Source organism: Pelecanus crispus, chromosome 11 (assembly GCF_030463565.1).
Source record: "Pelecanus crispus isolate bPelCri1 chromosome 11, bPelCri1.pri, whole genome shotgun sequence".
In the NCBI taxonomy this organism is placed as follows: domain Eukaryota; kingdom Metazoa; phylum Chordata; class Aves; order Pelecaniformes; family Pelecanidae; genus Pelecanus; species Pelecanus crispus.
The window spans coordinates 32,690,930-32,712,510 of NC_134653.1; the positions used below are offsets into that span (position 1 = coordinate 32,690,930).

Here is a 21,581-nt window from a genome sequence, read left to right on the forward strand (position 1 = left end):
GGCATCATTTCACGGAGCAGCACGGGGAGCGGACTCTGTCTTAATGCCCTGTAAGACATGGAGAGCTGAGCTCTGAGCCTTCACATCAGCACCAGATATGGCCAGTTACAGTGCTCCTGCCTGGAAGTATTGTAGGGACTCTTGCTCTCCTTTTGTTTGTAACTGTGCAGCTGTAAATTAGGAAGGAAAATCAGTGGAGTTATTTAACTCGCACTTCCTTACCAGGTTGGGACTTGGCTACAGTAAATCTCAAAAGAGTGACTGCATTATTGCTCTCAAGCCTAGGCTGAATACTTATTTCGGTTAAAAATAGCTAAAAATTGTATCTTGCCGAGCTTTGGTGCTAGGTCTTTTTGTCTGTCTTAAGCACTTTCTTCTTCAAGAGTGAAGGTCAAGAAATGATCTATGAAACATGTATTTTAAGATGAATTCAAATACTTCTGAAATGTAATGCAGCAAAAGCTTTGCATCAATTAAAACATTATAGCTAAATTTTGCCCTCCTGATTTCTATCTATTAAGTCACCAGCGCTTTACTAGGCACTCTGTGGTAGCACTTTGGAGCAATATCTCCCCAATTACTACTGGTGTTAGCATAGCTGATAAAGACAATTACGCCTGGAAACAATTACTTGTGTTAATATAGCCTAAGTTGTATCCATCTCCCGGTGTGCACCACCTTCCTGGCCTGCTTTTGTAGCTAAGGGATTGTGGGCTTGTTTCCATGTGAGTAACACCAGAGAGAGAAGGAGAATGAGCACATGAGCCAAAGGAACAGGGTAGGGAATGGCCATGTGCTCATTGTCCTTTGTAGTTGACATTTTTGATCTAACTAGAAAAAAAAAAACCCAACCAAACCCAATATAGTGACCCGAATCGCTCTCTGATGTAATGCTTTTAAAATGTAATGATGTTACATTCAGGAAGTGACCCTGTACTTCCTGGCAGCACTGATTGAAGACATGACAGCTCTGTGTTTGTTCTTTTTTCCTATAACTAAACTCAGCTCTCAGTGCCTCTCACCCGCCCCCAAAAGCCCCCTTTGTCCTTACTATCCACAGGTAATAAAGACCAACAATGTGACACTGCTAGAAGAAGGCTTCCTGGCCTTCTGGCTGCTTCGTGCAAAGCTACTGTACAACCACAATGCAAACCGAGTGTATTCAGAGGCAGGTAAGAGGGAGGTGTTTGTGCAGCAGGAAGCTGAGCTGAGCTTGCTTAGGGTGGGGAGAAGGTGATTAGCGATGCGGGCACGTGTCCACTCATCCACGTCAACGCACCTGCCCCTTGCTCTGCTACGCGCTGAGCTCCTCCTTGTGCGGGGTGCTCTGCGCGGAGCACAGATGAGTAAGCAGCTGTACCCCTTGGCAGTGACATGGGTTTACTCAGCCGCTGCAGCCTGACCTTGTTACTTAAAACTGGTAGATAGTTGCTATGCCAACACGGTGTCATACACTGTATTTGCACATGCCCATCAAAAAGGCAGAGTTCAGCACATACCACAGCAGTGGGCAGGTGCAAACATACACACACATATATATATACACACACATATACACACACACACACAAATAGAGGAATTAGTTGAGGGATTAAAAGAAGCCCTTTCTTCCCAAGAACGTTAGTGATTTTAACTTCATAGCATAGCTAAATAATTGGTATGGGGAGAGTGTGGTTTAGAAGAGTCTGACTCAGCTTCATGTTGTAAATCTAGTTTTACCACTGCCTCTCTGTGTGACCCTGAGTGGAGTGCTCAGCTTCCCTCAACCATAGTGCCTTTTGCTTAAAAAGAGGTATAATAATAACTGCTCAGTCCCATGCTGAGAGTGGAGAGGAAAAGTTCACACTGAATAATGCTTGTAGAGGTACTCTGGGTGAGTACCTCTGGTGGAGGGCACTACAGTATGATAATAATTGTATTGTCAGTATGCCATTGGGAAAGATGGTTTACATTGAGCTTCTAAGGGGCTTTTCTGTAACTATCTAATTTTTGTTTATATTGCGTGGGGTTGATGGAAGTTCACTGCTCTAGACGTCAAGGAATGGATTATTTGAATTAGCCAGTGGTAATCTGTATTAAAGTTAGAAGCCACATACTGCAGAACAATGAAGTCCTCACAAAATGCACAAATGAACACAGCTCATTTGTGCTCAAGCACAACATATACAAAAAACCCACCACTTATCCCTGTGTAGGTATGTTTGGGTTCTGGGGATGTTGGAGAGGAGTGTCTATATTAAACACCTGGTATGCTTTTGAGTACTTTGATCAGCATCTGCATGAGATTGAGTTCTCAAGTTTGGCCAGAAAAGCAGCTGAGGTTGAGAGGCAAGATAAGGGTCAGCCGCTTTTGTGTAATTATATATTTTACTTGGACAGGTAGGAAGGTGCCTTTCCATTCCGCAGTTTTCATGAAAGAGAAGAGTTTTGTGACAGCACATCGCTTGGACAGAATATGAAGGATTGCAGCTGGACTGGGATTTTAGGCTACAGGGATTATCAAATATTGCAGTGCTACAGGCTGAGATTTATCAGCTACCAAGCCCCGGTTCCTATTTGCCTTTGCAAAAATCCTTTTGAAGAGTGATAGTATTCACAAACGTTAAAACTCTAAGCTGGCAAAGTACAGAAGTGTACTTATTACAGGAGAAGTAGAACAAAAAAACTGGGAAGATTACAGTGGAAACCATGTCATGGTGAATAAGGAGTCAGGCTTCAATCTTGTGGAGAACTGGCATCCAACCTAGTTTAAATTAGAAGTTAGATTTTTTTTTTTCTTTTTAAACTTGATCCTGGATTTCCTTCTGTCACCTCATATCCTTTTACGGTCAGTAGCACTGTACCATGCATATTTATTAGATTTAGACATATTTTGCAAGTCACCTTCACAACAACTTCTTTTCTTTTCCTGGAAAAACTGGTTGGTTATGTAGAGACTGAATTTGCAAGTCTAATCTTTGGCGTTTATTAACCCTTATTAGTCTGGTTGCTCAATGGACAGATACTTTTTCAGGCTTATTTGCAATTTAATTTCCTTCTCTATATTAATCACAGTCCATACTTCTGTTTAGATTTCATAATCTAGATTCCTTCACACATGAAAATGACCTGCATATTCAGAATCCTGAGAGAGAAACAGCGGTCCTATTTCAGACAGAGCGAGCAGTGGTCCTGCTGTTTGAGAGAGCAAGAATGAATTGTTAGTACTTCTTTCCTTTCTTTCAGGGACCCACAGGCGTGAGAAGAGGAGCAGGTTTAAAAACCTGCAAATACGTTCTTTGCCTTAAGCTCACAGCGAAGCTAGAGTAGAAAAGGCAGACACTGTTTTTCCTCCCCAGACTAAGACGCATCTCTAAACCTGAGCTAGAAGCACTCTGTCTATTTGCTTGTGGTATTTCCAGACCTGCTGAAGGCCTAGAAAGCGCAGCCACTGAAACAAACACAGTTGCTTATTGAGGCAGAGGTTGGTGCACCGGGAGACAAGTTATTGGAATAAACACAGCTGTGGTTTTTTTCCATTACACTGCGTTCTCATTTACTGGGTCAGTCAGCCACATCCCTTGTCTGTGCAAAGGGTACAGGGGTAAATATATGTCCTTGGGGAATCGCCAGGACTATAGGATCTACTCTTGAAATTCATCTTGGATAGGGTTCTCCAATGTTTAAATCAAATACAGCTGTGGTTATACCTATTACAGGGCATGGTTAGAGCTTATTAATAGTGAAGAAAACAACCTGCTATGGAATATACAGTCAACCTTTGTAATCACTTGTGCTTTCAAACATCTAATGCTTCCAGCTCTGCCATGACAGTCTTCAAGCCGTGCACCCTGAGTTAAGGTTTCAGATAAACCCATCCAAGTTCCCTGCAGAGAAGGCTCTTGTTTTTGAGGAGAAGAAACTTTTTATCTGTATGGCTGTAATTGAGAAGCTCCTGAACAGATCTTGTTCGCGTTCCCATGTAAATGTCAACTCTGGGCAAACCCACAGCCACAAAATACTACAGTTCAGGGTTTCAGAGGGAGCAGTGGCCTTGTTTCCAGGAGAACAGCCTGAAAAACAGAGACTGCCCACAGGCAGCGAGGCCCAAGGGACAAGGCAGCTCCAGGAGTTGGCTCGTATTCCAGCACCGGAGCAATTCCCACTGCTGCACTGGGTTAAGCTCATCTTCACTACCAGGCTTAGGCTGGCTAACGGGCACCTCTGACCCTGCTTTTCACTTCAAAAAGAAGTCATAGTTGGAATGATTTTGAGAAGCAGGATTTTCTGTACAGTCACAGGGTTTGTACTGGGCCAGCAGAAATGTCTGCATTAGATGAATACTGCTGGATCCGTGGTGGTGTGCAGAGCTCCCACCAGGCTTCTAGGCTGCAAGAAAACCCTCGTGGCTTTAGCATACAGGCAGAGCCACTTGGCACATACCAACGGCACAACGAAAGGACTTGTTCAAGCCACGAGATGCAAGACTCAGTGGAAAAGTAGCCTTGAGTTATCTGGATGCAAAAAGAGAGAATTCAGCACCTGTGGCAATGAACAAAGTCGGGCCCTGTTGTCGGCTTGGACTGGTGCCACCAGCAGAGCCAATCTGCCGTTTCCAATGTGCCATTTCAGTTGAAGCTGTTTGGACCTGAGCTGGGAGTACAACGCTGGGATTATTTATCTTCACAACAGGCTTGGGAAGCAGGGCTCCCTTCTTGAAATTCACTGTAGTCTTTGCAATAAAACTAATCTGATTGTATCCTCCAATTCCCCTTTTTGCAGCACTGCTCGGGAGAGACACACGATCAAATTCTCTTTTCTGGCATCTCTTGTACTAACGAGCATTGTCCTACCAGCACTCCCCAGGGTGAGTCGGCTTCTCAAGTTCCCAGGTAACCCTTCCCCCCCACCCCCCCCCCCAAGTTTTTCAATTAAGCAGACATTAATTCCACTTCTATGAACTGCTGGCCACATTTTGCTCACAGGTACCGATAAAAATGCAGAATTTATCACTTGCCCTCTGGCGCTGGGTGGAACCCCCAACCTCTTCATACCCACAGTGCAGATTTTCATCAAGCAGGAATGTACCGGCCATTTACTGAAGTGGTGAACTGAGGAGTTCAGAGCATGACAAGAGGTTTCCTAAGTGGAGGGAGATAAGACAAAGAGAGCTCTTCTTCCGAGGCACAGATTTTTATCATATCACACAAGCAAGCAGCTGAAAAGATTCCAGTCACAAAGCCCTGTGCTTTGAGAACGGGTTAGACTGCCTGCCCTTTCGTGCAAGACTGACTACCGGATGGGATCTGGGATGAAAACAAGTTCTTAAACAGGTTATACCTACTGCTATGGCTTGCAGACATTATCAGATGCTGAATTCTTTTACATACCTAATTCTCTGTAGGTTCTGCCTGTCAGTCCCCACAAGGGAGCCAGAACATGTGCAGTGTGCAGCTGTATTCAGCCATCACTTGGACGAACATTACCTTGAAAACCATGAACGCAAAAACCACCCCCACTAGATTGGCTCAATGTTGAGTGGCAGAGGTAGTATTTTATTTTTTTGAGCATCCCTCCTCAAGGACACTAAAGAGTTTGTAAAACATCACTAAACAAAACAACAAAAAAAACCCCCAACATTGCCAACAACAAAAATGCAAAACTGCCAAAAAGTAAACCACAGCAGCATTCAAATATTGGAAAACATAAGAGCTAAAGTGCTTGAGATAATTTCTTAATTACGCACAGTCTGAAGTCAAATCTTCCCCATATAAATGCTATTTTTCAATAGCACCTGCCTGGCTGCATAGGTTTCTTCACCAATCCATGGGAGGATAACACTACTAAGCCAGAGCCATTACCCAAAGGGGCTAGGAGCAACGTATTTCTTTCTATCCCTCATACTAAAAATAAGTTAATAAATAATATTCAAAGAAACACATTTTAAAGTTCAGGCAGCTGAAGTCGGACTTCAAGGAAAGTGACTGTACAGATTTCCCATGCACTGAAGTCACTAGCATGGCCTGAAGCTGAACAAAGCTTTGGTGGGATTTATAAAGTGCTGTCTTTTAGTATTTTATGTCTGTCTTTAGTAGTGTTTTTTTTTTTTTTTCAAACCAGCACCGGGGTTGTGAGTTAAAAAAATTCTGAAATAACAGACCAATTTTCAGTGGATGCTGGAGCCAGACAGACATAGCACAGTGCACACAAATATATTAAAAAAAAAAACAAACAAAACCACACCAAACCCAAAAACCTAAACAACAACAACAAAAAAACCCAAACCCAAAACCTAACTGATAAAACTTTTCATCCTTAAAAACAAACACCCACCAAGCACCAAGAGCAAATCTGAAAGCATCATCTGTCTCCCGGTCCCCTGGCTCATTCCAGCAAGGATGGTTACTACGTGATACAAGCTCAGCAGCAATGGTTGCGAGCCTGAGCCTGCAGGCACTCAGTGCAAAACTCTCCCGGTGTTCAGCCCCACGAGAGTGGTCCAGTTTTCACCGAAGCCAAAGGGAGCTCCCTACAGACTTCAGCAGACTTTGGATTGGCCCCATAGATTGATAGCGGGAGCAGGACCTCGTTTTACAGTCACTGTTTTTCTATCCAGCCACAAAAGCCACCCCCTGAAATTCCTGAAGGGGTTTTCAATCTTCCCCTCCATGCATGCATTTAACATCCATAACAGTTAATAGCAGTTACACATGCATATCAATGGGAGAAAAGTCCCAGTTGAGAGGAATTACTGGTAGTAAGAAAAGAAACCCAGTAGAAACGCTGGGAATTGCTGAAGACCCAACTCCCTTGAATAAATCCGTTTCCCTGTTTAACCAGCCGGCATCTGCCCGCCGGACCGTAATGCAGGAAGCTCTATAGTGTGTGTTTGTGTGTGCACGGGTGTGTGACGCGCGCGGGGTGAGCAAACGGGCGTCGTTCTGCAGCGCACGAGCCCGTCGGCAAGCCGCCTCCTGTCTCGGCGTCCCAGCAAGCGTCTCGAGCGCCGGCCCTCGCCGCTCTCACTTGTGAGCCGTGTTGTTGTAATCGTCCTGTGCCACGGTCGGCAGGGAATGGTCTATCCTGAACTCTTCCTCCAGCCCGCCGGGCGCCTTCGCTGAATCCCCCCGGGCTGCGGGTTGGCGACTGTCCGCGCCGCCCCCCTCCAGCCCCAGGATCTGTCTCTGCACCAGCTTGGAATAAAGGCCGCCTTCTTCCATCAGCTCCTTGTGCGAGCCCTGCTGCACCACGCGGCCCTTGTCCAGCACAATGATGTTGTGTGCCTTCTCCACAGTGCTCAGCCTGTGAGCTATGACAAGCACCGTGTGGTTCTGCAAGTCGCCGTAAATCGCCTGCTGAATCTGCACAGGAGGAAAAGACGTTAGTGCCCAAGCATCGCTGGCTCTGCTTTGGAAGGAAGAACAGCAGCTTTGTGGTCTGTGTTAAGAAACCGCTGTATGGGAGCTTTGCTCTCCTCTGGCTACACGGAGGACACAAAACTCCCTGCAGCGCTACCAGCACCGGCATGTCCATCCCAGCTCCTGGCTCTCGCTGTGCAGCCCAAAAGACTGTCTCAGTCCAGCCAGCCCGCAGGTGCGGTATGCACACATGCACTGCCAGGTCTGATCCTGCAAGCTGGGTTCTTGTTAGAGCCGGGCCCCAAATTTGGAGGCCATGTGGTGTTGGCATGGACTGCAGGAAGCCAATACCTGGTAAATGCAGCTGCTCAGAAAAGTGGGGCTATATCCTGGGCATATCGAGGCAAAGCAAGAGAGCGTTGTTTTCTAGCCAAGAGACAGTGGCACTAAGGTCTAAAGGCAGGCAGATGGCCACCAGGCCACATGTCACACTGGCAACCGCGGCTAGCCAAAACCAGCCCCTGGCTGGCATCAGATACCGCACACATGGCTGAGGACCTGCAAGCCCCCGAGCTGCTCCAAGGTCAGATGCTTGCTCTGCCCCACACCGTGGGCTGGCAGCGCTCATCCTCCGCAACCGGGAGACGTGTCCTCACACCTCAACCTTGAGCTAGCTTTCCCTCGTGTCATTAAAGCAGCGAGGCCAAACTGCTACTGATAGAGCCATTTGGTTGTCACATCCCAGCCAGGTAAACCCAGCTCAATTCACAGAAAGCTCAGGGCCTTTCCTGCCAGCATGGTTTCTTTGGTGCCTCAGCTGGGATTTTAGCTCAGGCAGTCGTACTCTGCCTGCTGTGGTACCGTTTTTTTCAGGTCTTCCTCCGTATCCTGTCCTAAAAGGCTGCACAGTGCTGCTGTATGCTAATTAACACTTCCCACATTTCAAAAATCGGCAGAGATCCCCATCTCATCAGGTTTGTCAGGCGCTGGCTGCTGTGAGCACGTGATTATTCCCTTCGTGGTGGCTACAGCAGTGTTGGAAGCAAATTCCTGCTCAAGAATTAGCGTCTTACCCAGACCTCTGATTGCACCATGTCAAGACCAAGCTTGTCCACAGGCTGGAAATTGAAGCTACAGTCTTTCCTCCAAACCCAGATTGCCTCTTCGGCCCAAACACCTGAGTCACCTACTCACCGCATGTTCACTCTCCGCATCCAGTGCGCTCGTGGCTTCATCCAGGATTAGGATGGGGGGGGTTCGGATCAAGGCCCTGGCAATTGCCACTCTTTGTTTCTGGCCACCTGACAGCTGGGCTCCTTTTTCACCCACCTCTGTTGGGTCAAGAGAGAAAGGAAAGGGTCAAAATAAAAATCAAGAGCTGCCTTTAAGTTCAGCTCCCAGCCAGCAGCATCAGGATGGTGTCATGGTTTGAAGCAAAGACCAGGTAAACGCTTCTGCTTCTGCTCGCTTGGCAGAGCAGTTTAAATGAGTTAAACATCCCCAAAGCTGCAGCCCTTCCCTCCAGCAGCAAGTTCTCCACTGTTGTCCCAAGGTCTGAGGCACTGATGCTCACAGAAACGACAGAGAGAAGTCCCCGAGCCTGGGAGATCACCCAAACCCTGAGCCCCGCTCCTGCCCTGGCCCATGCAGCTGCATCGCTGCCACCTCTCCCTGCAAGCCAGGCTCTGGAGGGTGTGCAACCGAGGGAGCAGTGCGGGGAAACTGGGGCCTCTCTGCTGGCTCCCAGAAACACGAACCATCGTCAGTCAGACCTGCCTCCTCACAAAGTCCCACTGTCACAAACACATCAGCTTTTATTATTGTGCATTTATCACAGGTTTATTTTCTTCCTATGCAGGCAGGGTAGCACGCAGCTGACTGTTTGGGTTCTGGGCTTTTCTTCTGATCGCTGCACTGAAAAGCTGCGAGACTACCCATGCCGCATCTCCATAACATTGCCAGGCACCGGGAGCCAGACTGGTCCGGATGGGATGGGGGACACTCACCCTGCCGCCACAGAGCCGCAGCAGAAACGCTCTCCCGGTATGGGCTCAGAAATCCTGCGATAGCTCAGTCACCCCAAAAGGCAGCCAGGGTGCTGCACCTCCCCATGTAACCACCTCTACAGTGCCTCCGAGCTGGCACGGACTCATGTCCGTCACTACCTGCCTGACTTTCCACCCGAGGGGAGAGGTTCTGCCTTCCCTAGGAACAAAACGCTTTCAAGTGCAAATGGAGGGATTTTGGTACCTGTGTGGTAGCCATCTTGTAACTCCGTGATGAAGGTGTGTGCGTTGGCCTTCTGGGCAGCCTGAACAACCGACTCGAAGGAGGCTGAAGTTAAGCCGTAAGAAATATTATCTGCAATAGAGCGGGCGAACAGCACCGGCTCTTGACTCACCAGGGAGATCTGCACAAAAAAAAAAAGGGAAGAGCAGGTGGTGGGGAGCAGAAGACGCGCCAGCCAGTGTCTCAGATCATAGACATTTGTTCCTGCTGGGTAAGGACTCAAGCGGGCAGAGCCTCTCCATTAAACCAAGATACAGAAGTGCCTCAATGTGAGGTTCCAGTGAGGATGCTAAGGGCAGGGTGGCCAGCGGCAGCCCCAGGCCAGTTTGCATCGTCTGCTGGGAAGCTGTTTCGCAGGAAAGAAAACCGATGCTGGTATGTTGGCATCTGGGATGGGCTTCCCGCTCCAACACCCTGCTGCATTTTTCCTCCAGACCTGTCATTCCCATCACTGTTTGCTTTTCCCAGTATGGGAAACCAGTTGCTGGGACAAGAGAGGCTGGAGAGATCCTCTGCCAGGGTCTTACTGATTTTCTGTTCAAGGCCAGTAATCATGCTTGGGCCACGTGAATGAACCTTCCTGCATCTTTTAATCCAAAATTAGCAAGTTACAGACATAGCTGCTGCAATTCCCTAATTGCTTAGCAACAGCCTCCCTGTCCTACCTTACAGCTGTTGCTGCTCACTCTCACATTCAGCCTGCTTTGTCAAACACTCAATATTGAAATAAATTGAACCCTCCAAATTATTGGTCAGAACTGGGCATGAAGAGAGCCAGCAGGACATGGTCATATTTTAATTGACTTCTCCCCATGCTCCTAACACCACTCCAGGCTTTCTAAACTGAAAGCCTTGCTTGTCTTTTAATTTTCACTCAGTACGGGCAGGGAATGTAAATTAGTCACACTGACTTTGGCTTTCCAGCCTGTCTCTGATCAATTGTTTTCAGGTTTTCCTGCTGACTGGTGAGGCCATTCGCTCTGGGGGCAAACAAAGAAGGCAGTTACTTGCAGAGGAGATGAAGGCTGATCTGTGCTGACACAAGGATGAGAGCTGAGGGGCCTCGACCCCTCTCCTAGGCAAACCACCCAGCCCCTCCAGTGCTCCAGCTGCTGCCAGGATCCCAAGAGGTTTAATTCCCCATTAGCTGAGAATTACTTTAAGATCTTAACGTAGAAAGTGCTGGAGGAATGTAAAACACTTTTTTCCAAACCCAATTTAGACGATAATTAATCCAACAACCAAAAACATATTTCTACTGTGTTGGCCAAAAAATACAAAACAAAACATGTTTCGTGTTCTGTTTTCGGAAGACTTCCCCCTCCCCGTGAAACCACTCTCCATTCCTTCCCCTTCTGCCCCCACAAATTATCTGAATTCATTTCCTGGACCACCTCCAGCCTCCAGCTTTCTGGACATTTCAGGAGTTGCAAGATCAAATCCAAAGTAACATGCAACACTACCATCCATCCCCTCTGATCACAGCAGGCGATAACTAAAATACACGTATCAGTCGCTCGTACCACTGAGTGCAGGTACTTGTGATCGTACATGTTAATGGGACGCCCATCCAGCAGCACCTCCCCGTCTTGCAGAGGGTAGAAGTTCTCCAGGATGTTGACACAGGAGCTCTTCCCACTCCCCGAAGGACCCACCAGTGCCGTCACTTTGCCGGGGTGCAGGGTGAAGGACACATTCTGCAACATGGATGGGAGAGCATGCTCAGGTCCTGGCTTTTCCCAGGGTTCTGGGGCAGTGGCTTGGGCACTGTGCAAGAAAGGTAGCCAAAATCTGGCCACGGTGACCCTCCATCTTGGTGATGTGCCACCTCAGCCATCTCTCCTGGCTCTGAGGAAGCAAGAAGCCTCCAAAATTGCTTCCAATTTGCCTGCTGATGTAGCAGGACCTCTAAAAACTGCAAAGCAAACTAATTTTTTTGCTGCTTCCCCCGGCCATGACCCCAGCCCCTCTCCCATGGAAACAGTCTGAAGACAGCTTGGCACAAAGCCCTGTACCATGCTGACGTGTTTAATGCCTGAGTGGGGAACAAGGGTTTTATTAATAAATCTCATTCCTTGTAAGGAAGGCTGGCCCTAAACACCTGCTGTTCCTTATAATCTGTTTTCCAGCATGCCATTGAGCGTGCCCTTACACATCTCCAAAAGTGCAGCTGACATTTCCGGCAGGCCGGGGATCGGTTATTGCTGCGATGGAAAAGCAGCGCGTGATGCCTCGTGGCAGGGAGTGCTCTGCACCCACGGGGCTCACCTGGAGGACCTGCGTTGCAGAGCGAGTGCGGTAGGAAAACGTCACGTTTCTGAACTCCACCTTCCCATCCACATGGTCTGGGGCCAGGGACCCATCATTCATCATTGTTGGCTTGCGGTCAATGAACTCGAACACCTTCTCAGCAGCTCCCACTCCCTGCATCAGGCCGCTGTAGACGGAGCCAACGGACTGGAAGGGAAGAGGCAATGGTGAGACCCTCCCATGTGATGGAAAAGGCAATCGGTGCGACTTGTAAGGAGAACGACTGAAGCGTTTCCAAGTCTATCATCTGACATTAACTACAGTCATCAGACACAGAAAGAGAAAGCTTTTCCCTGCATGCCGTGTACAGAGGGGATCTATGGACATATCCAGGGAAAGGGCATCTAAAGTGGTTTGTGCACGGGTAGACCCAGAGGGGAGCAGAAGAACGAAACAGATGGACTGGGAAGAGAAGACATGCGCCAGGAGATACATGACCCAAACTTCCACCAGAATCCTCCACCTATCTCTCTTTGCTCAAGACCAGCAGCTCCTCAACCCAATGGTTGAACAGAGTCCGTGTACAGCAGCACATCACACGAGCTCCCGAGGGCAGCTGGCTCGTTCCCTAACACGCATGTCTCAAATGCAGAGCAGCTTCAGGCTGCACCTTTCTAGACAACCGTTTGGCAGCTGATATGGCTGTTCCCTGCCAGGATACGGTCCTAGTGGATTTACCATTGTGCTTTCCCAACTACAACCGCTGCATGCTGACACTGGCTTCACTGGAATAACCCCCCTGTCACGTTGGCTCTTTTCAATATTAAGGCCAGAGCTGCAAAACAGCTTGTACTGCAACTGCCCCTCCCATCAGGAGGGAAAAAAAAAAAAAAAAGAACCCAAACCAAACCCAGCCCACACCAAAACCACAGCCTGGAAACACCACTGGAGCCTGCAGTCATCCGAACAGATGGTGAGAGCTGGGCATGCTGCCTCCAGCTTTGCTCTGCTGCTGTGCAAAGGCTGAAGTGCTGCCGAAACCACGCTTGGCTGTGAGGAAACCTCGACTTGATCATTTCTGCCTCAATTAGCCAAGCTTATGCCTTTGCAAGGGGAAGGCAGCCCTGGGTGGGCTCTACCATCCCACCCACAATCCCATCTTGCTAATGTGCTGCCAACGCAGCAGCTTGCAGCCTATTTCAGGGGAAAAAAAAAAAAAAAGAAAAAAAAGTAATATAATTAAGTTTTTAATGAAGCCTGAAATTTAACAGGCAGCTTTGTAATCATGCCAGGAAATGTGCCTGAGAGGCAGCCAGGACTCTGCGCTTCAGTGGGGCCAGCCTGACCACTTTGGTCCCAATTGCCTTATCGGGGGATGAGCTGCTTTGGGCATGTTCAGGTTGCAAGGCCACAGCAGGAGGGGAGCAGGGAGTAGAGGGGAGAATCAGCCCACTGCTGGGCGAAGCCACAGTGCCAAAGAAATGCGTTGCAGGGAAGTCAACGCTGGCTCTAGCCCTGTGACTGCCCTGGGACCTTCTAGAAGACAAATATCATCTGGATACGCGGTAGCCCAGAGGGATAAACCAGACTCACCTCCATGCAGTCTCCTAAGACGAACTCATAAATGATGAAGGATATCAGGTTTCCGCTTGTCATTTGCCCTGAGATCACGAGGTGCCCACCGTAGTAAAGGATGCTGACCTGGACGACCAGGAGGGTCAGCTGAAAGCAAGAAAACACCCCAAAATCAGCAAGGACAACTGCATTTTGGTGCGTTTGTAATTACTCACACAACAGCCCACAATACATGTGCTGACATTTATTCTTTGAGCCCCAAACTGAGCATCTCTGACAGTGCACAGCTGACAGCCCTAGCAGTGAGCGTGGATATGAGAAGGGAAAAACAACTCAAGTACATGGGCTGATTTTAAGGCACTGGGCTGAGATCTTTCAACAAAACAGAAATCCAGAGGGGCAACAGCCAAGGAGGGAGAATTTATCTGAAATAAATTGTGTCTCATGATGCAAAAAAAGTGTCTCATGAACTTCTCTCTTGGACTAAGGTCCTCAAGCATAATAATCTACACTCAACTTATCCAACGCATGCAGTCACCTCACCACTAAAATAAACTTTCTGTTATATGAATGTGACACATTTCAATTTAGAACAGAAAAATCAAGCCAAGAGTTAATGCAAAAAATCCTCCTTGCGTGTACAAGTCCGTGAAGCATAACCTCAGCTCTTGCTGAAATCAGTGGGGGGGGTACCACCCACTCTAGAAAGGAGACAGATCAGCTCCAATGTGACAAATACCAGCCCCTGCCCTTAATCAGCCAGTTTTGTCCACACTGCCTGGGTGCTCAGAAAAGCGATGGTGCTCTGTGCGATGTTTGTGGGACAGGCTGTAAATTCACACAGACAAAAATACTGGGGGAAAAAATTCCTCCTTTATTGCTCTGCCACGATCTGACCTTAAGATCCGGTGTTCCCTCTGAGAAAGACTCTACCAGGGCTGTGCTAAATCCATCAGCTTCTTTCTATGTGAGCCCCACAGGAGCAGTTTTTGAGGGTTTTTGCTGCCTTTGACTCAGCAGGGTCTGTGCTGACCCAGTTCACGCTCCAGCTTCACCTTGGAGCTCAGGAATGACGCTAAAAATGCTCTGATTTTGCTTCCAGACTTGGGAAGCCATAAAGCCTGCCACGGCTGCACGAGTGCACCATAACTCGCAAACCCTTCACCAGAGCCTACTTAGATCCTTGAATGCGCGGAGATACGGGCAGCCTCACGTGAAGGTTTTGCACAGCCTTCGTTATCAGCCAAGGCAGGAGAAGTCCCAAACCATCTGGTCTTGAATGATGAAAAAGCATTTTGAAGAAAAAAAAAAAAAAAGCCAAAAAACACCCCAAACCCCAGCAGCCTCCCCCTGCTACCACCCACACACAGAAAATCTGTTTCTGAGCAGAAGCTCAACCAACGCCGTGGCTGCTTCCCAGCCGGAGCCCCGGAGATGAGCTGGCACAGGCACGCAATGCAGCAACACAGAAACACAGGGTTTTCCACGACCTTGAGCAGTTATCAATTATATTCTTATTTGCAAGAGAAAACAGACCGTTCAGTGGCACGATGCAGCGCTGCCCTAAGGGGGAACGGAATATATTTTTTGATGAGTGGAAAAAAACCCAAACCCTTAAGAGACAGGGGATTACAGGCAGCGGACATCAAGGCTGGGCTTGCCACGCAAAGCTGGAAGCAGAGGAGACGCATGCACATCATGCCATGTGTGTTTTGGGATCCGAAGGAATGTCCCCTGCCCGTCCCCAGCCCCTCAGGGGGAAGCCTTGGCGCTGGCCACCTACCCCGCTGGACCAGACGTAGTAGGTGTAAGCCATGGCCTCCCGCTTGTTGAGTTTGTACACCTGCTGCAGCTTCTGCCAGTACACGTTCGCCTCCGCCTCCTCGTTGGCAAAACTGCGGACGGTCTTCATGGCGGAGATGGTCTCCTCAGCGGTGTTGTTGGCCTTGGCCAGGGCGTTCTGCACATCCTTGGAGAGCTTCTGCGGGGAGCGGGGGGAGGCAGAGGGGGCTCAGTGGGTGCCAGGCTGCCCATGGCACCTCTCCCTGCATGCCCCGGGCCCTGCTGGGCTCAGGAAAAGAAGGCACGGTGACATTTTCCAAGGCCTTGGGCAACAAGGCTGAGCTGAGGATATATCCCACACCTCAGGACAGCCTGGGCCACTGTGCCAGGAGGGGAATGGATGTTGTGCTGTCTCTGAGGAAGGGACCTGGGCTGCAGGAGGTGAAGTGCTGTGCTCAGGGCCACTTGGGAAGCCTGCGGCAGAGCCGCTGCTCCCAGTGCCCTGATGGGACAGGGTCAGCCTGGCCCAGGAGCCCTTCCAGGAGCTTCCAAGTCAGGGAAAGGTCTGGAGACCGAAGGCAGCTCCACTCCTCCCATGAGCGCCTGATCCACAGGAGGAGCTGTGGCCAGGGGAGGCAGCACCCAAGGACCCCACTTTGGCAGCACCCATGCACGCCATGTCCCCGGCACAATGGAAAGCTCCAGTAACTGACATGGGGATCAGCAGTGCAGGACTCACATGGTCCATGGGACACGGTATTAGCCACAGGGGAAGGCCCTTGGCCCATGCTAGCCCCAGGCGGAGGGAGGGAGCTCAGCACTGGCTTTAACCCCCACCCGAGTCACTCCAAAGGGAGAGGAGAGGACAGATTGCACGAGGACAGGCAGGCACATACACAACATCCCGTGGCCAAGCTACCTCTCTTGTCAGACCTGAGATGCTTCCACTCCTGAGCATGAAGCAAGGTAAGAGCCAAGGCTATGCTTGTCTGCCCACACAGGTTCAATGCTGCCTTCCTGCCCCCATTGCTGGCAGCAAAGCACCTGAGCATCAGTCCCACTGGCTCCAAGGCCATCCACAATCTCCACAATGGCTTCATGAGGGGAAGAGCCCAGCATTACGGCACACCACAGCCATGCCAGCTTCTCCTGCCTACCTTGTAGTACTTCCCATAGACATCAGACACCAGCATGATGATGGGGAAGCCCATGAAGGTGACGAGCGAGAGCTTCCAGGAGAGGCTGAACATGAAGAAGATCACCCCCGTGGCCTTCACCACGTTGCGCAGGAAGATGTTGATGTTCTGGGAGACCAGGTCACTCACGATGGTCGTGTCCGATGTCAGGCGGGAGATGATGTCCCCTGCAGCAACGAGGGGTTGGGGAAGGGGAGAGCAAGGACATGTCACCACAGCAGGTCACTGCCTAGACGCATCCTGTGTCCCATGCCAGGAGCCAAACGGAGCTCCCCTTTCAACCCACCCCTCGCTGGGGGTCTGAAGGGAGGCATGGAAGGGGGGTGACTCTCCATTGTTGTGGATGTGAAGCAAAACAGAGGAGCTTGGATTGCTGCATGCACGAGGGACATGAAATGCATCTGAAGGCATGAGCTACATCCCTGGGTCACCAAGGGTGGCTGCAGGACAGCAAAGGGGACTGTGGCAGCACTCTACACCGGAGGGCACCCTGTGGGCATGCAGACAGGCAGTGGGCATGGAGGTATGAGAGCTGTCAACCCAGCCCTGAGTTAATTTCTAAATGATGCCAGGAGCCCTCCAGGAGCTTGCCAGGCACTGCTGGTACCTTTCCCTGCCATCCTGGCAGGACCAGCCAGGGCCAGGCACAGCACGCCCTGTGGAGGAGCACAAGGTGGCTTCGGAGAGGGCTGTTTGGGTTTAGCCATGTGCCCCGCAGCCTGGAGCCGACCGAAGTGACCCTGAGGATGTGGGACTAGCTACCAAGGGGGAAAGCTCCTGTGGTGTCCTTTGGTGGAACTGAATGTTACAGCCAGCAAACATCACACTGAATTCCCAAATAGGTGGCCCGTGTTTGAGTCCACCTGAACTCCCAAGCTTTTGTGTAAGTGTTAGTCCTGGGTTACCCGTATCCCACTTACAATAACATCTCCGGTGTCCTCAGCTACCAGGGCACCATGCAGCGATTGCTAAATATGGCAACAGCCTCAAAACTAAAAATATCACCGAGAAAAAATTAAATGTGGGAAAAGTTACAGCGGGCTGGGACCACACCAGAGTGGCACGGACCAGGACATGACTGAATGGCAAGCAGGGAAAGCCACAAGCATGCCCAGCAAGCTTCACACATCTGAGGTTCCCCATGCCCAGAGCAGAGCTGGAGAGCGGCCGACCAGCAGGCACTGATGGGAGGTACGGGAGAAGGAAAGTAGGTGTGTCGGGGACTACCGGAGATGAACACGTCAGCCTCGGGGCTGCTGGATGTCAGGCTGATCGGTGGCAATGGGACATCCCCAGGGTGCTGGGCAATCCTGTCCCAACTCCATGGTGGGAGGCACCCAAAAGGGAAGAGCTTTCCGCCACTCTTCCTGAACACAAGCATTTGGGTGCCATCTCTAGCTGCCCCCAATCTGCTATGTGCTGGTAGGGCAAACCAAGGGGGAAAAAAATACCAGGATGGGATAGAGGGGTTAGAGCACATCTGGGGGAAAGAGGAACCAACCTGTGCGATTCTCATCAAAGAAACTCATCTCCTGAGACACCAGCGACCTGAAGAGGCGGTTGCGAAGGCGAATGTTCAGTCTTGCAAATATGAGCGTAAAAACGCCGCCCCGGATACCTGCGGCAAATGAGCTAATTGCAGATAAGAAACGTTATAGACCAATGGACACGAAACCCGCTCCTCAGCAACACAAACACCCCGACGCCCGGGCCAAGGGCTTGGGCAATGCCGTGCTGGTAGCACTTTCCACCCTGGGAAGCGATGGCTAATCCAGCCCACGCCTCCTCTGGGCACTATCAGCATGGTGATGGCTGGTTTTAACCCTGGTAGTAACAAGCTTTGGGAGGGGACAGAGTGCCAGTGTTCCCCGGGGAGCCCGTCCCCTGTGTCTGCTCCCGCTCCCCCACCACCAGCAGACGGACATGGAGGGCTACGTAACGGCCTCGTGACTGCCACCACAGCCTCTCTGCACCGCAACGGCACAGAGAAATCAAAAGTGCATCCCTGGGGTCTGGCAGGGACCCGGCGGAGCAGCTGCAGGTGAGACAGCCCATGCCCATCACTGCCACCATGAGCTCCTGCGGGAAAACCCCAAATTCCTCTTCGTCAGGGCCAAAACCAGCCCCTGCGATTACCTTCCTATGGCGAGCAGCGACATGACCAGCACTGCCGTGGAGAAGCGGTCCATGCTCTTCTGCACCACGATGCCATCGATGGCCAGCCCCGTGTAGTAGGGCAACAAGGTCTCTCCTGCCAGACAAGCACAGGACATGGGGTTTCAGCCCCACCGCACGGCATCGGCACAGGACTTGCATTTCCAACTGTGACGGCCCGTGGACAACCCCATCCCCAACATGGAGATACTTGGCCGTTGCATGAGGTGTCTCAGGAGGCACAGCCCTTAGTGACACATACAGATGTTTCATTTCCCAGTGTATTTCATCCCCTGTTGCATTTTTTCTGCCCCATTGCATTTTTCACCCAGCCCGTGCAGGACATGCCACCCAGCACACCCAAAAAAGTAAGCCTGGGGTGCTGCCAAGTCCCCCCCCACGATGGCTCTTTCCCTCCCAGTGAGGATGGGAGCACACGCTGGCCCCCCCGGTCCCTTCACTCACCCAGCGCGGCCATGAGGAGGAAGAAGGAGGCAATGCCCAGGAAGAAGGCATCCGGCTTGGTGTAGGACAGCAGCTTATGGATGGTGGGACCCGCTGCCTCCTCCCGCTTGTCCCGTGGGGCGCTGCCGTCACAGCTCTCCTCTGCCTCGGCACGGGACTCGGAGCTGGGCCCCAGCGCCTCGCGGGAGGAGGTGACGCAGGCCAGCAGCTGCCACAGCCCGAAGGTGGCCGCCAGCGCCATGTAGGTCCAAGCAAAGAGCCCCCAGAACCAGGGGTCCCTGATGGTCCTCCGCACCTCCGAGTAGAGCAGCAGCTTCACCATCATGTAGATGCCCATGAGGAGGCAGACAACGGCGATGAAGGTCCGCGATGCCCTGAGGCGCCGGGGGCCATAGGCTGTGTTGGTGGCCACCCCGATGGTGGCCCCCAGCAGCACGCAGCTGCGGTAGAGGCAGCCCCCCCAGATGTCCAGCAGCGAGTTAAAGATGTTGAAGTGCCACAGGTCCTGCAGGACATCCCGGCCGCCCCGGCCGTGGGCGTAGAGCAGCGTGGTGACCACCACATCGGCCCCGCTGAACGCCAGCGTGCTGGCCACCGCCTTCCAGGCGCGCATCCTCGTCGCCGGGCTGGGGGGGCGTCACCGAGGCGGGCGGGGCAGCCCTAGAACAGGGAGGTTGTAGTCATGTTGGCCTCTGCTGCAGGGTGAGAAGAAGGGGACAGGGTTGTTATTCGCTCTGGGGAGGCGGTAGGGAAAGGGAAGCGGGATGGGGGGACAACCATGCCAGCTCCCCATCAGCCCATCCTGACCCCAGACACCGCTATCTACCCCTTCCTCCCCTCCCCTGCTGCATACGCTCCAAGACATTTTGTAGAATGAGAAGCACAAATGAAGACAAACTTCCCTCCCAGAGGCCTGCACCCATCCTGAATCCCACAGCAGAAATCTGCACGTCTCGGTGGGAAACTTCGTCCCCGCTTGCTGTGGCAGCTGCAGGGCCACAAGGTCCCCAGCAGCTGGGCGATGCTGGGACATCCGTGCAGTCCACGTGTCCTGGGCTACGGGGCCATGTAGATGTTAAACGCAGACATTTGTGATCTGAGAGTCCCTCCCCACCTTTCCCAGGACAAAACTGAAACTGAGCACTCAATCAAAACCATACAAAAGCAGAAGGGAGAGCAGCTCGGCTTTGTAACAGATTCCCTTCATCAAAAAAAGAATAAATTATAGGAACAGCAGCCTGTCACGCCTTGCTGTCCTCAACCCCCTGGAATATTAATTTGGGGTAACCCACTAAAGCCGCTGCACAATTCAGCGACACGACAAAAATCCCCAAAGGAAATTAAAAGGGGGTTAGAAATCCACAGCCTCATCCTGTGGGAGCGGGAAGCTCCAGGGCGGGATGCCGCCTTCGCTGTCACCCGTGGGTCTGACCGGCAGCAGCAATGGTGGGGCTGGACCTGAATTGACGCAGAAAAGGGTGAAAAGCTTGACTTCCTTTAAAGGGTGAGCGAGCTGCTCACCTGCTCCTGCGCCGTGCCCAGAGGTGCTGTGCATCGGCACGCGGGAGGTACCCGATCCTCAGATTTGTGCCGGCCAAGCAGCTCGTGACGGTGCACGGTGCGGAAGGCACGGCACAAAGGATGCCGTACGTCGGCCACGCTCTGGCCTGTCTGACCGCAGCCGCCGCCGCAGCCGCCCGAAAGCAAACCACAGGGAAAAGGGCAGCCCTCGGCACCAGCTAAGCAGCACCCTTGGCTGAGAGCGGCTCGGTGGTCGGGCAGGTGAGATAAAAAGCCAAAAAGTGGAGGAAAATGAGGCAGAAGCTGCAATCTGGGGAAGAACGGGGGTTTATGGGGTGGGTGGGGAAGGAGGGATGGAGGCAAACCAGAACAGCAGTGTCAGGGAGGAGCTGGACACGCTTCCCAGGGTGCTCGCTGCTGCCATCCGCTGCAAAGCTGCGCGGATCCGGCCCGGTGGAGAAGGAGAAGGAGAAAGAGAAGGAGGAGGAGAAGAGGAAAAAGAGGAGGAGGCGGCCGCCACCGCATCTCCCTGCCACCTGCAAAGGTGTCCCCAGCTACAAAGCTGGAGCTGCCGAAGGTCCCCAGCCTCATCCCTGCCGCCCCCGGTACGAGATGCTCCTCCCGGGGGAGACGCCCGGGAAGGGCCGTGCCCGCCATAGCAGGGGTGGGTGTGTGTGGAGGTAACACACGGCTTCCCACTTCGCAGCGCAAGGGCAACGCAGTCCCGACCCGCCCGGACGGGCTCTTACCGGTGGCGGCGGTGGCAGCGGCGGGGGAGCAGCCCGGTCCCGCCCGGTCCCTCCCGGCCCGACCCGGCAGCGGCGGCGGCGCGTCCCGGGAGCAAGGTCGGCAGGGGGCGTGGCCTCCGCTGTAACCACGCCCCCTCCTCGCCACGCCCCCCTCCTCGCCACGCCCCCTCGCTGCGGCGCGGCCCCGGCCCCGCCCGCGCCTTAACCGGGCACGGCGGCAGCGGGGACCGGCACCGGCACCGGCACCGGCGGGGAACCGGCCC

At 51.8% G+C, this 21,581-nt stretch overlaps 1 protein-coding gene across 3 annotated transcripts; it reads right to left on the reverse strand.

The window, feature by feature from the left end:
• Positions 1 to 5,239: 5,239 nt before the first annotated feature.
• On the reverse strand, positions 5,240 to 19,661 carry ABCB9 (ATP binding cassette subfamily B member 9). 3 transcript variants are annotated; one of them, XM_075718131.1, is made up of 11 exons: positions 19,049 to 19,661; positions 18,566 to 18,680; positions 17,931 to 18,061; positions 16,391 to 16,596; positions 15,235 to 15,432; positions 13,470 to 13,598; positions 11,895 to 12,083; positions 11,150 to 11,323; positions 9,588 to 9,747; positions 8,532 to 8,668; positions 5,240 to 7,340 (listed from the first exon to the last, which is right to left on the reverse strand). In XM_075718131.1, the coding sequence occupies exons 1-11, from the start codon at positions 19,659 to 19,661 to the stop codon at positions 7,002 to 7,004; spliced, it is 2,391 nt and encodes a 796-aa protein (XP_075574246.1). In that variant the 3' UTR covers positions 5,240 to 7,001. The 3 variants fall into 3 exon arrangements, with proteins under 3 accessions (XP_075574246.1, XP_075574247.1, XP_075574248.1); XM_075718132.1 differs by lacking the exon at positions 13,470 to 13,598; XM_075718133.1 differs by lacking the exon at positions 11,895 to 12,083.
• Positions 19,662 to 21,581: the final 1,920 nt, after the last annotated feature.